This window comes from Malurus melanocephalus, unplaced genomic scaffold (assembly GCF_030028575.1).
Source record: "Malurus melanocephalus ecotype Western Australia unplaced genomic scaffold, MMel_1.1 scaffold_240, whole genome shotgun sequence".
Taxonomy (NCBI): Eukaryota; Metazoa; Chordata; class Aves; order Passeriformes; family Maluridae; genus Malurus; species Malurus melanocephalus.
The window spans coordinates 563,461-578,342 of NW_026623472.1; the positions used below are offsets into that span (position 1 = coordinate 563,461).

At 43.1% G+C, this 14,882-nt stretch overlaps 1 protein-coding gene across 4 annotated transcripts in view; it reads right to left on the bottom strand.

Annotated features, from left to right (window-relative positions):
- Positions 1 to 14,882, bottom strand: part of PAX2 (paired box 2) — an 83,022-nt gene that overhangs the window by 13,861 nt on the left and 54,279 nt on the right. For all 4 annotated transcript variants that reach the window (XM_057375144.1, XM_057375147.1, XM_057375146.1 and 1 more), the window contains exons 6-7: positions 12,087 to 12,262; positions 10,134 to 10,260 (exon numbers count right to left, since the gene is read on the bottom strand). In XM_057375144.1, the coding sequence (XP_057231127.1) occupies positions 10,134 to 10,260; positions 12,087 to 12,262 (303 nt within the window). The remainder of the gene's footprint in view (positions 1 to 10,133; positions 10,261 to 12,086; positions 12,263 to 14,882) is intronic.

Here is a 14,882-nt window from a genome sequence, read left to right on the forward strand (position 1 = left end):
CCCCAGGCACGTTGGGTTTCCTAGTCCCTCCTCTGCTTTATTTCTCTTTTAAAGCATGGAATTTTCARCTATAATCCTTCCTAAACCACAGCATTTTTCAGGCGCTCTGTGTAAGTGAAACCATAATCTCTGGTAAAACAGACTGCCTAAGCTGCTGTAGCATTAGGCCAATCTGATCCAGCCCCTGGATTTCCGCTCTGCCCAGCCACCACAGAGAGGATTTCAGCCTGAAAGACTGTGTAAAGCTCTTGCAGTGGGAACAACAGTGCTAGGCCTTGCCTTGCAAAGCTGGGAAGGGTTAAGGGACCAGGAACTATTTGTCCTGGTGTTGTGAGGCTGTTAAAACCCCTGTCAGACTCACAGTGGAGATGAGCCCAGCCCTCTCTTGAACACATCAAGGCTTATGAAGAAAAATTCCTTGCACCTTCCAGGGGCATCACCACTTACTCACTGTGTGGGGGGATAAAGAAGTCAACAATAACATGGCAAAGAGACCTGAACACCATAATGCTAAACACTCTTCTCTCTAAGAATAGTGGAAAGGAGGCGAGGATAAGGTCAGACAGCRAATTATTGCACAACCAAAACTCAGACTTTTATGTGTCTATTTATCTGTCTTTCCCTCTATGCTCTGCAACTGCACAGAYGTAACTTATATCCCATGTATCTTTACTGATGGATGGCATTTACCATTTTTTACCCCTTTGTTGTCCAGCTCTCCCCTCTCTAAAAGCACCTGAATTCAGTCTCTGGTATAACTCCTGCCACTGCTATGCTGAAATAATTACCCCAGCAGTGAATTATAGCTCCAAGTATGTCACTCTGTATGAAATCAATTGATTGATGTATCTATCTATCCACCTGTGAATGGCACAGACCCATTTTTCATTTTAACCACCTCAAACTTCAGCTGCACCTTTTATATTTTCACTTTTGATTTTCTCCATTCTCTAATTCTTTCATATTTGAGATGGAGAAATCACCCCTGCCTATCCCAAGTCCCACTACTACCAGCAAGCTGTGGAGTGATGCCATAATGGCTTGTCTGTKTTGTGCTGGGAGTGTTCCTCAGTCAGGCTCCTTCAATGAACCCCAAGGATTGTCTTGCTCCTAAGGCTCGAATACCTACCTGCAGTCAAATGGGGAGGAAGGGGAATGAGTTTGTAATCCCTTTCCAAAACAGTGGRAATCTATTCCTGCCCCAGTCTCCTGTCTTCTTCTAGAAGGCAAGCAGTATCCTTGTTTATAGGTGACAGAAAAAATGTATCACCCACTGTCATGGTGGAGGAAACTTGAAAGTCAGCAGGGTGGGGATATAGCCAGAAACTTAGCAGRGGACCACATTTTGTGCATCTCTTACTCCTCTCTCTGACTGTACTTGCTGAGTTATGGTTGTTTTTCTTCCATTCTAACCCTCTCCTCTGTTATTTTGGCRGAGAGCAAGAGCTGGTGATCTCTAGCCTAAATTCCTACTGTGAATGAAGGGATTTTGGTCAGACAGAGTGAGAGGAAGATTCACAGCTTTGGGTTCCTTCAGAGACTCATCTCAGCTTTTATCATGCTCTCTCATGCTGAAGGGAAGGGAAGCAGGGGGTTACCGGACTAGACAAGCTGCTTGTTTTTCATTGCTGGCTTCCTGGAGTATAAGCTACCTGCATCCGGTGCTTCTTTTCTTTACAGTACACAAGGAATGCCAAGATGGCACATCTGTGCATGAGGGATGGCTTGTACAAACCCACTCAACACTGCTTGCCATCTTGACACCATTTCCTATTCTTTGTCTTTTCCTGMGGTTTCTATCAAGTATTTGTATGACCCCAGTGCCCCACCCTTTCGAGCACATATCCTTACAGCAATGCTCAGGGATCAGTTTTATCTATGAGGGACTGAGTCCAGAGAAGAAGTACTCAAGTTCATGTGCCAAAGCTGAATCTTACCTCAGGTGTTTTGAATTCTATCCTTGTAYCCACCTCTGAAACATCTTTTTCTGTATTTGTGCTCTCTRTTCCTTAGAWAAGTTTTATTGTGGTAAACTGAATKGAACTGGGCCTTCAGAACTCATGGACTGGTGAGTTTACACTATGGGCAGTGGAGTCATATCACTTTCTCCCACAGGGGAATCTTTCCTCCAAATCTAGAAAYCGTACAAAAGACCAGACAGCATATTGTTTGCTTTTGCTTACTGTCATGTCAGAAGAACCACCTTTTCTATTCTTAGTTACCTAGGTTTTCTGTTGTGAGAGCATTTTGCAARTTGCACTGAAAATAAAGACTCTCCTGGCTCTTTTTCCCTTCTCTGATCATAACAGACCTTTGCTAGAAGAACTTAAAAGTGAGCCAAAACTAACCTACTTCTTATTGTACCTTTCTTGTCCTCCTGCTGACTGGAGAGTGAGCCTTGTGTGTTCTGTTCCTGCACACATCCATCCATGTTCTTAGCGCGTTACATTGTTGAGTACATGTTTAAAGAAACAATCTTGAATTGCTTTCCTTTAAGAGTCAAAGCTGCTGTGATGTCATATCCCATGTCAATTTTTGTCATCTATTTGCCCTATTTTTTCATTAAACTGAATGTTATAAATCTAGATTTTGTGTCCGATCTGATTAACAGCTGCTTTCCAAGTAAACTGTCTTGATAACTCTGTATGTTACTTTGAAGAGAAATTTTTRTAGTCTTCATGCATAGTAAAACATGGAGCTTCCAGTAGACCTGTGATCTGTACTCACTCTTTGAAGCTACCTGAGTACTGATTAATCACTTGAGAACTCCACTGAAGTCTGTTTCATGTGGCTGTCAGTACACTTGTTTGCACATGGAGCTGAAGAAGGAAGATATGCTTTTAAGTCCTGGCTGAAGGGGAGGAAAATGTGTGTGCAACTTGTGCATTTGGCAAACAGAATTTCTGTGTAGTTTATATTGTCCCCTTTCTTGAGTCCTAGCCCATTGGACTTGGCAAGTTCTGCCTGTCTTGAAATGTAGCATCTGCTTATACCTTGTTGGTTTGTTACCTCTTAAACAAGATGCYTTTGAAATATATACTGGGCAATGCAATTAGAACCTGTTAAGTTTTTCACACAGTCCTCATTATAGGAAACTCCAAGGTTTCATCATAATGGTATTTTACTGATCACAAGAGAAAATARATCTTCCTTGGTAGCCCACAGCAATCCTAAACTTAAAAAGATAGGCCCAAGATTACTCTAAGCTCTCCATTTTTCTGGAAGATTGCCCTAGCCATTTTGGTTGTACAAGAAGTGGGCCTGATTAATCCAGTACAGCTGATGGGCATCAAAAGTTATTAAAGTCTGCTTAAGTCAGGTGTAAAGCACAGCCTTTGGTAGAGTGGGCAAATATCTGCATCATGAGAAGTTTTATCAAAGCCATACTCATTGGATCTTTCATTTAGCCTCAGAACAAAAGGCAAAACTTGAATTTCTGGAAAGACAATACAATTATTTTCTCTAAAAAAAGTCCCCTTTGTCCAGCAGCATAGACTGTGGCAGCCTCCAATGCTGTCCTCTTGCTGAAGAAAATTGGACTGGGAATGCCAATTCACTGCTATTGTCATATAACATTATTGTCATTCACTGCTATTGTTCACTTAAATGCTAATTTAAAGAAGGCAAAGATATTATTTCTTTTGGGCCCATTCATTTCTGTGTTATTCTGTTGAATATGCCTTTAAAGCCCACAAGCTGCTTTCTTCAGCATCATAAAGTTACTGTCAGTGAAAATTCCACTGAATGCACGTAAATAGTTTATGTGGTTCCTTCCCTCCACCCCCCATTCCTCTCTCGTTCAGGGCTCATTCATCTGAGCATCTATCACTCTCAGCCATTTGGTCCCAGAGGAGAATAGTAACACCTTTTGCTTCTACAAATTCCATGACTAGATAAGAAGATATTATCTCTTCTTAAGGAGGGAAACAACTGATAAACTTGGAGGTCCTGTGGGCTTCTGCTTTTGCCAGTTCCTGATCTTAAATATGAGAGGSTTGCTCACAGAAAATACCACCTTCATTTTAGTGGGGCAGGACAGTAACAACCTTGTGTAGCAGTTGATGAATGATTATCATATTCCATTTTCACAGCATTGGGGCATCCAGAGATGTGCCCAAGAGGCAGTTTGGCTGCTGGTGACTGCAGCCATGCTGCTGTGCTGCTGAGTAGGATCAACATCTGTGGGATCTGCCATCATCAAAGCCAGCTTGTGCCCCCCAGCAATTTGCTGAAGAGGTTTTCTTAAGTCAGCTTAGTCAAGCCCTGACCAGGGCCATTGCTCACTGATATCAGGCTAAAGTAGACTGGAGTAAGACAGGAATTTTTCACCAGTACAAACAAAGAAAAGGGGAAGGAAATGCTTCCCCTCTCACCAGAGCAATAGAAGTACAGATGAATGTTATGGTCAGTTTTAATCATGATTCAAAACAGCAAGCTGGATCAACTCATTTTACATTTCCACTGTGAGCCTGTTTTCTGTGAGTTTGAATTTAATGGGAGGTAACAAAGACTTTGACAAATACAAAATTTACCCTAAACATAGTTATTTCAGTTTTTGCTAAGTAGATGAACTGCATCATGTGCACATTTATTTAAGCAATTATGTTGTTTAATATAATTTGTCTTCACATATTATTACATGGGAAAATAGTGAACGATGAGTCCATATTATTATTTTATTAGATTATTAACTTTTTACTTGTGATCTGTGTCAAGTCATATTTGGATGGAAATTAGAATTAAATTAAAAACAATATTTGTAATTATTCATGCTAATTAAATAAAATGACCATAAGTTCCCTGACTTCCTAAATATACTAGAACAAAAAAAACCCAAGCTTTTCTAAGCAGCTTTTGCATTCAAAACTTGGTTACTTTTGGAGGAAATGGAGGAAAGGATAGATAAAAGGAGGAATTTGGACTAATTTAAGAACCATATTTTAAAACCAATAGATTTCATCCTTTCATGACAACTATAATTCACTTAATTTGAGGAAAACAAATGTTCCTGCTTTTTCAAATCCTAGTTTGTTTCTTAATTTTAAATGACCAGGTTATTGAACTGAACAAAATTCTATTTGGTTTACTTGCTATTCTGAAATGAAGGAAACAGTATCTTTTCACCTTGCAGGAGGCTAAAGTTCTCAAAGGATTGTTTGGCTTTTCATAAAAATTTTGGATCCAAGTGTCTAGCCAGTAATTTCTCCACGATTGGCATCACAACTTTTCTGAAAACGTTCATAGAAATCAGATACTGTTTAGGTACTATTTTCTTATGTCTTTCAGATATAGCAAGTATCCTTTTTAATCAGTAGTTCAATTTTTTTTTCATATATTCATGTATGAATTAAAACAATTAAAGTGTACAAAATCTGATCCTGTGCCAGAGAGGGGAGGTCTTGAGGAAAGTGAAATCCATTAGCTTTTTGCTTTTTTGGTGCCTTTCTTTGCTATGTTGTAGCTGTCATCAGGATTTCTCACCATGGATGATGATATTTGTTGCCTTAAGGAAAAAAATATTTCCCAGAGAAAGGAAACATTTTCCACATAGGACATGATAGTTGTTTTGGTGGGTGGTGATGGCTTTAAAAGTTCTCTATTCCTGTTAATAGGTGCTAACTGTAGCAGAGAAGCACTCATAAACCTGTTCACAGGGAGAGAAAGGGGCACATATTCCCATTTCAGTAGAAGCTCCTGAAGTGATTTTTTTTTTTTCATCTTGTCTTTTACCTTTACTTGTCTTTGTACATATCATGGATTGTAGTGGGCTTGCAAACAAAGTCTATTTAGTTAAAATTGCTGGGATTCAGCTAAAGGAAAATTTTCCTTTGCCTTTGCTGTCAATTTATGATCTATCCAGTAGGTAAATTCTCCCCTTTAGTGATCTGTTAACAAGCAAATTTCAAGCCATACATGAAAAGTCTGTTCTGCTCTAGTACTTTTTTGCTGTAGTATTGGCTCTGTGTTGGGTAMCTCCTGGGCTAGATAACTGAGTTGKATAGGGCTCTGTTCCCAAACWATGAATCTAAGATCCCAGAACTCAGAATCTGCTGTGAAGACACCTCKCTTCTTTGCATGACTATTCCAAAAGCTGTAACTTCTGATGGTGTTTCAAAGTGGATCTTAACCTCTGTTCTCTTCTTGATTCAAGCCTTTTGTGAACACCCTTTTGCTTTTAAAGTATTCTATCGCTGGTGCCAAAATCTCAAGGTTCTYCTCCACTCACTTCTTGACCGTTGAGTACCTACTTAGCTACTGAGTACCTTCTAAACAGAAAGATCCATGGAAACAAGYGAATAAAAGAAAGCTGTTGAGGCTTTCTGTGTTTACAGAGCCCTGTGCAGATTTATACTCATTTGCTTTGACTGTTTGGCTTCAATAGGAATTATTGAAGTAGCRGATCTTTGAACAACAGAATTCTTGTAAGTGTTCAACTGCATGTACTTGCCWTATCATGGTATGTTCAAGCTTGGATCTTTGCTTCTAGGAATTCTGATTGGTGTCCAAAGATACTGTCTAAGAAACTGACAGGGATCTACACCAATCCAGCTATGAAAACCATGTAACATCAAGGCAAGATGCAGCTGGCCTGCTGCCTGGTGTGTGTAGAAAGAAGTGAGGTAGTGTTCTCAAGCAACCCTTAAGAGTTTCTCTCTCTGAATCTGCACAAGGAAGTTGAAAATTTCTGCATTGTCTGTTCCGTATGAAGGACAGCAGAGTGTGTTTCCTAGCTTAGTGACAATTGTCAACCTAGTGTCAACCTAGCCTAGTGTCCCAAGTCAACTCATTGAGTCAACTCAACTCTGACTGACTCCTGAATCAACTCATTTGTGGAAATTCTTTGCACAAACTTAATAGRGAGAAATAATGGTGACCTGTCTGCTACATAGTAAAAAAAATGGTTTTGTTTATTTGCTTTAGGAGATGTAATAAATGGGCCATCTAAAGTGTGTTAGTAGAATAATTGTCTGAGGGTGTTTGATATTGGCAGTACTAGGCAAGGCTGGGCTGCACATAGCTGTGGTGCTAAATCKCCCCTTTGAATAGATGTCCAGGACTTTGGGGAAGGTCTTCTGGCACATGAAGATGTGGCTGCCTATTTTGCAGCATTTAGAGCTTTTCAGTTCCAAGGAGCCCCCAGACAGATAAAGAGACTTCAGCAACATCATTTCTTACCAATCTCACTACATCTCAAGATCTTAGGTAGCTACATATTGTTGAGGKTTTGATGGCTTTTGGAGGGGTGTATTCTCAGAACTGTGTGAGCYCAAAGGGCTTGCTGAGGACAGCTAGTCATGAGCCAGAAAGAATGATTTCTTCTTAAGTCTTCAGAAAGGATGAGAATCTGGTGTCATTCAGCTTTGGTTTGAAAAGACCTAGTGATACTTTTYTCTGTCTGGGAAGACTAAACTGGGGAGACTTTGTTGTAGACTGAAGCTCTAAATCTTACATTGTGAAGTGACTGTGCATAGCGTTTGTACCCTGAATGGGTAGATTTGTTTGATATTTTTTTCAGATATCACCAATACTCACAGCCTGCCCTGGCACAAGAGTAAAGGAGTGTTTCAAGGATGACACCATAATAACAAAAGAGGCAGCCAGTAATTCARTACTCACTATTACTCCAATCTCCCTTTCTGGGAGTAGATCTGGGTGATATCACTGAAATTTGCATATCTCTTCCTAAATTTCCTTGCTGGGGTAGATCAGGAGGCAGCACTGAGCTCCTCACCTCTCTGGTCCTTCCTGAAAGCATTGCCCAGCCCCAYAGCAAACATACCATGAATCATTCATCTTTAACAGATTATGCAAATTGAGAACATTAGATCAATGAAGATCAATACCTGCAACCATTTAATTGCCAGCAAAAACATTTTAAGAAGGAGCATTATCTGAAGTCCTTTCTTGGGTAATGGCACCATTAATCCAAACATTRGATCCTGGCCTAAATGTAGAGGAAAAATTCTCTGCCCCTCTTCCCCTGATGCCTTTCAGGGTGYTGAGGGGCTTTTACGTCTCCTTTTCATTCCAGTTTCTGAGTTTCTCCATCATTACTACCAGTGAACAGCTCCCAGTGCTAATAGTTCTGATTTTGTTACTCTGCACTGATTGAAATGTCGCATACAGATTGAGATGTTAGTGCTAAGTTGCCACCTGGGAATGTCAAGCTGGGTCTGAAATGAACTTTTCTCACTCTTGGATCCAGATGGATCAGATGGGGATGTTCTCAAGCTGAGCTGGGAGTTTGGCAGGGAAYAGAGTAGGGATGGCACAGGGCGGGGGGGACATGAAGAAAATGTTTTGCCTCAGCCTATAGTCTCTTATGTCAGGCCAAATCTGTCACCTGCTGTGCCCTTGTGAGAGTCATGTCCRAGGCTGGTGTAGTGTCCCCAGCCTTCAAGAAGCCGGCTCTTATATGAACATGGAGATGGAATGCACCATCTTCACTTAAGCAGAAGGACTAAAAAGAATTATTTTGTGTCCCCTTTAATCTTAAACTCTGATTGTAGACATGTCACCTTTACATTCAGCTGTGGGGATCTGCCTTGCTCACCTACTGGCTTTGCCCCACAAAGATAGGAAGATATTTCCTGTAAGATGAGGATCTGCTAAACAGTAGATGAATACCAGCTGAGTTTTGCCTTGCATATGCAAATGTAAAGAAAGAGAATACTTTTGCCACAGCTAAGCCATTTTTTTCTGGTTGGCTAAGAAACTGCATGACTACAAGGACAGTTGTAGTCATGATAGCTGTAAGAGCCATGAAAAAGGTCTGGGGATGTCAWGCTTTCTAGATACTCCCTGAATAATGTAGTTCATCTCCCATGTTCTTCATGACATTTTGCAGACCTCACACTGGGTATCCACTGTGTTTGAGTTAACTSTTACTAATCCTGCCTGGTACCAAGTTCTTGGTAGACAGAAGTTGCATGCAATAAATATGCCTTTGCTCAGTGTTTGCTGAACAAGCAGCGACTGCATGCCTCAGCCATGGGCTGCTTTGACATCAGGAGCTATTAGCTGGGGCTTCGGCAAGAAAAGGTTGAGATACAAACTCCAGTACTCTTGATTCTGTGYCATCAGAGGACAATTTTTTGTCAAGGGACAACAAAAGTCCCTTGCTAACAGAACTTAGACCTCTTTGTCATGAGTAATTTCTCAACTTTAGCAATCAGGTTTCTAGAGGAGCCACAAAAGTTGTAGAGAAAGGGGGATGTATTAAATAGGGGCAAATCRCTTGAGCCTTGCAGCCACTTTAGCTACCCAGGAGATGTGCAAGTCTATGGTAGCTGTGTGAGCAGCTACCACTGGCAACTAAAGCCTTGAGAAGAAGGGCTGTGTCACCACAGAACTTCCTTATGGCTGTAGATAGGACRGGCAGTCTTACATCAGTATCAGGACAGTGAGGGAATGAGTGACCCAGCACAACCTGTGCCACTCAGGTTATGCACGTGCCATCAGCAAAAAGGAAGTTTCAGTGAAAATCTACTGCAGAGATTTCCTATTTCTCTGCATCCTGATTTGTCTGCTGTCATGTGTTTGCTCACAGTTGCTACTCTCCTAGACACACCTGAGTTTAATGTGCCTACACATGAGGAAAGTCCGTGAACAAATTTCTTTTGCCACCTTTCATTAGAGACTCATAGGCTTAAGGAAGAGGGAGTTTAGCAGTCACAATTCAGTAGACCTCAGTATTTAATTTGCAAATGCCCCTTCCAAATACCAGGGCTGAATAAAACTTATACTATTATTTCTCAAAAAAACCTCCAAGTGCAGATCATGGATAAGCCATGACCCTGTTCTCAGATACAAAGGAAAAAAACACAATGCTTATTTGGACATATCTGTCCTCCACCAACATCCAACCCTAAGCCCCATATGGGCACACAAGTTCCCAATTCACGTCTGGGTTYGCCTGTCTTTGAGTCACACCTGGGCACATCTAAATGTACCCAAAACTAGCAACACTGAATTTCAAACTTCTTTTGAGCCCTTATGTTCTCCACAATCTTTCTGTCTCTTTCCTTGTTTGCTACAGAAGGGTATCTTGCATTAGCAGAAAAAGCAGAAGCTAATGGTGATGAGGGAAATAAATAAAAAGCTTGATTCTGCTGTTTGGTCAGGCAGCTTACCGGTCACCACAGGGTACGTCTGGGGTCCTGACACATTTGTCCCCAGGTCTGGGTTAGCAGAGGTGGATAGACTTGATTTGACTTCATCGAGACCAGGGGTCAGAGCTGGGAGGGAGTACTCATTACCCTGGGGAAGAGAGGAGAAAGACAGCTCGCTATTGATGCAATGGGAGAAAGGGAAGGGTGTACAGATGGGGGGGAGGAAGAGGAGAGATGCAAAGCCCTGCACAGATGGAAGAGGAGGAGGAGGAGGAAATGGGGAAGATGAAGTGACAAGAGGGTTGGGGGGGGGGGTGCTGCATCCTAGGATGAACTACCCCACCTGCCTGCTTGATACTGTAAAGGCAGAGAAGGGTGAAGGATCTGGCCTGTTGTGTAGGGTATGGCTTAGCCTTCGTTCAGTGAGGTGGGGATGGGGATGGCTGTCTGTGCCAGCCCAGGGAAAAAGAAAGGGGAAATCCACATTCCTTCCTCTTAGAGGTGGGAGGTGTTTGCCTCGGTGACAAGGACAGCTGGGGCATAGGGCTGCAATGACATGACTAGGACAGGCGGGCTGTAGGAAGCAGCCAATGTTGGCCCACTGTCGCAGGGTCTCTGCCTGGGTCATCTGCCTCCCCTCCGCTGCTACCTCTGTCCTAGCTTTTTAAAAACAAAGAAGTCTCATCCTCTGCCTCTGTCACTCTGTGCATTGGGGTATGAAATTGGGGAGGGGGGAGCCACATGGCTAACAGAAGGGTGGGAGGGGGAGAGCCATTGAATCTGAAAGGGTGTCCTGTCCGAAAGGCTCTGGTAATTGCCTTTTTATTGTGGCAGCCTCCAGACCAGAYGCAGGAGCTGGAGAAACCAGGAAGGCTACAAAACAGCAGGAAAAGTTGCTCTGATTAATATTACGTTAAATTAAAACTGATTTTCTGCTCTTTCTCCTCCGTTTTTTTCCATTCACTTCCCCAACCCCCTCCCCATATCTCCCCCTCCTCCAGCAGGCCCCGCACACACTGCCCCCTCCCCGCCCCTGTCCCTGCTTGGCTAGGACTGCCTAGTCATTTCCAATTCCTTCTTGTATTGATCTTCCTGTAGAAATCAGTTTTGTAATTAGCTGCAAATTAGGCCTTCTACTGGGGGTGAGCCTGCCCCCTGATTTATCACCAGAGTAATTCGCTGTGATCGGAGAGAAATTAAAATGAACTCAATTAGGCTTTGGATTTGCTTTATGGGCCCTGCTCAGAGTTTCAGGGGGAAAAATGACTGTGCTGGTGCTTAATAGTCTAATGAAAGTAAATAAAGGTTATTCATTGTAATAAACCCAGGGACTCTGGGATGAAGGGAGTCCACAGCCAGCCTCTCCTTCTCTTCCTTTGTTGGTTTATGGCTTGGGGCGGTTTAAAAAGACTTTTGATTTTCATTTTATTAAGACAAACAGCTTTTGGGATAAAAGGCTGGGAGAGCGGGGGAGTAAAGAAAAGGTGGGCAGAGCTGCAGAAGTGTGGAAAACTATGTTGGAGATGAGAGTCAAGTCTCRGCTTTGGGCCATGAAGGAAAATGATCCATTAAAACCCAACCCTGTGCCCTGGTCACCAGTGTGATCTCAGTGTGCAGGAGTTTCTGTGCAGTGCTGTGTGCCAGTGAACGTGTGTGGTCATGTAGGCATGTTCATGGCAAGAACATGCTTGCACACAGGCAGTTGTGTGCGCAGATGGAAAAGTGGTCATGGGGACATGGGGAAAGCACACTGTACATGTACTCAGCAAGTTCACAAGAGGAGGTAAAGCTTGTGTATAGATGAGCATCAGYACAGTGATAGCTACAACTAGAAAGTGCTGTAAAAGGTATGTGCAATAATAGGTCAATGTCAGAACAAGGGGTGTTGAGGAGGAGAGGGATTTTGGTTAGGGAATCGCCCTGCCATCCTCCTCTCAGTTTCTGTGGGTTCCCATTACCAGGTCAGGCCCTCACCTGCTCAGATTTGATGTGCTCTGATGTTTGAAAGACGTCAGGGTAAGAAGGACGCTCAAAAACTCGATCTAAAGCTTCCAGCTGCTGCTGGGTGAATGTGTCGCCACGAAGGTGCTTCCGCAAACTGTCCACGCTGCTCTGGGAATCTCCATTGGGAACTGAGCCCTCGGATACATCTGCAGGGCACAGACAGAGAAAACAGGGAGTTAGCAACACCCTGGCTTCGACTGGTAGTGGATGTAGGACAAGGACAGAGTGGGAAAGAGTGAGGCTCTGTGCCTCTACTGCCAGGTAGCTGTGCCACTCCTGAGGGAAGGGGAGGCTGCAGGGATCCAAGAGGAGCCCTCTCCTCTTGTGGCCAGGCTGCTCCAGTGGGTTCTGTGGGACTTTGCTGCCCAGGATGAGTAAGGCTGTGGAGAATGGTGCTTAGCTCAGAGATGAGTTTTGGTTCCGCTGATTTTCAGTGTTAAAAATTGCCAAATCTCCACTGCTGAGCATAAAATGGGAGCAAARCACAGCGATTAGCATCGCTAGAAGACTACTGGAGTGGCAGTCCACAGAGAAACAAGACTGCTGAGGAAGGGGTGTACAGGAGAGGACTGAGGAAGCCTGCAGTGGGAAAAAGGCTCTCTTACAGCTTGGAGGGGAGCCAGTCTCTGTTGTAACTCCCCAGTCCCATGCGCAGCTATCACTGTTATAATTTTCTCCTCATCTGATCAAACCCTAGATGAGTCTTTCATCCCYGTTAGATAACAGGAAAATCCAGTTTCTGACTTCATGTTTCACCAGAGACAAATCTCTCCCTGTGGGGCAGCTGTCCCATCCAGCATATGTTGGTTTCTGTCCCAATCACCTATGTGTAGCTTGTGATTTATCATGACCCATATCTCTGTTATAAAACTCCCTCCAAAATGAGATGAATCTTTGTCTCTGCCAGTGTCTCTTCTTATCCTAAATGAATTATTGCATTTAAAAACCTAGTCCTGCTCAGAAATCAGCCTTCCTGGTATTCCTTTGTTCTTACCAGAAATATAGATGCCTCCTGGTAGAAGCTCCCCCAGAAGTGCATCTATCTCTGCAACAGCCCTCTGACACAGTCCAGTCTCACAGCAGTGCCTCCTGCCATGTTCAAGGGTGTCTCTATTTCTGTTGTGCCATCGCACATCTCTTACTGAGATGAGCCAACTCATCCCCCCTGCTGTGAGTCTGTTATAAATGCTCTGCCCCATCCAAAGTGAATCTTTTCCTGTTATAAACCATCTGATCACCTGTCTGGGTTTGGGTTTGGTTTGGTTTTTCCCCCCTGATATCCCCCAACTCAAATGAGGTGCATTTTTCTCTGTTATGACCCCTTTTTGTCTTGAGTGAGTTTCCTGCTATTAGCATCTGTCACATCCAAGGTGAATCTGTTATAACCTCCTGTCCCAGCTGAAGTGAATCTTCCTCTGTCATAATCCCTCATCTCATCTGAGGCAAGTCTGCTCATTATAATCTCCTCCAACTGTGCTGAGTATCTTTCTCCTGTCACATCTCAGCCTAACTTCGGTGTGCCTGATTATAATCCCCTGCCTCATCCATGCTGATATGCCTCCATACCCTCCATGCCTAATCCCTACCTACTGTGCTTCGTCAGACACCACTCTGACTGCCTTGTCACCTGACAAACCTATGATCAGGTTCTCCCTCTTGTGCTGCAATAATCTTCCTGTTTTCTCACTAATATGCCTCATGCTTAAGCCTTTCTTGGTGGCCTCTAGTCTGTGAATCTCAGAAATCTGCTGTCTGTCAAGAAATTAGTTGAGGGCTCTGTATGGACCTTTTCTTTCCTCTGTGCGATCATGAGGTGCTTATGTACACATGATGCTCCCAGGAGCCTGGAGTGACATTCACTGTGTATCATCCAGAACAATGCCACTTTGGTGCTTCCTCTTTTAGCTCATGGATGGTGCCAAGATGGTATTTTCCTGGCACACTTAATGCCCAACTGGTGGCCCAGAGTTATGACTGAGCCTGCTGCCTTCTGGCTATGAGATATATCCGTTTATAGGTGATTATACGATATGATATAATCAATAGTACATTATATACAGTAGCGTAGTACAGTACCACTCACAAGACCATAGAAAATATTACATATTGATTTGTCCCTGCCAGCAGCCTTCCCTCAAGCAGCCTCTTCTCTCTTTCTTTTYCACTGCAAGCCAGAGCAAGGCTGTTTACTGCCACTGATCCCTGGAGTTTTATCCTCTCCACAGGCTTATTTGCACAAGAGAAAGTTATCAAATTCCTGAAATCTGGAGTTCATGACAGATTTGACTAAAAAAACAAAGCCAAGATCAGGCTTGGTGGACTGCACACTGTGTGGGTCAGTATAGTTTTCATGTTTTAGATGTACTGCAAGGAGTGGCTTTCAGGAGAAGTAGGAGAACTCTGGTCTTCCCTGCAGAAAGCTGGCATGGATCTCCTGGGTCCAGACTCAGAAAAAAAAAAATGTTTCTGTACCAGCTTCAATCGTTCTGCAACCTGTGAAGCTGTTTGCCTTTGAGGATTTTTCCACGTGTGTCAGTCAGTGTGCATGACTGTACATACCATGATGCTAATACACATGGGTATTTTTTGAGTAGATAATTATTTAGTTTCTGCATCACAGTATATGCCTGAGCAGGCATTTGTCTTTGGCTGCTGGTTTTGGCTGTATCTGATTTTCAAGGATGACAACCCTACCCTCTGCAGTGTGTTGGGTGTGAGTGGGTGGTTGCATGGTAAAACTTTCACTGATTTTCATTAAACCAGATT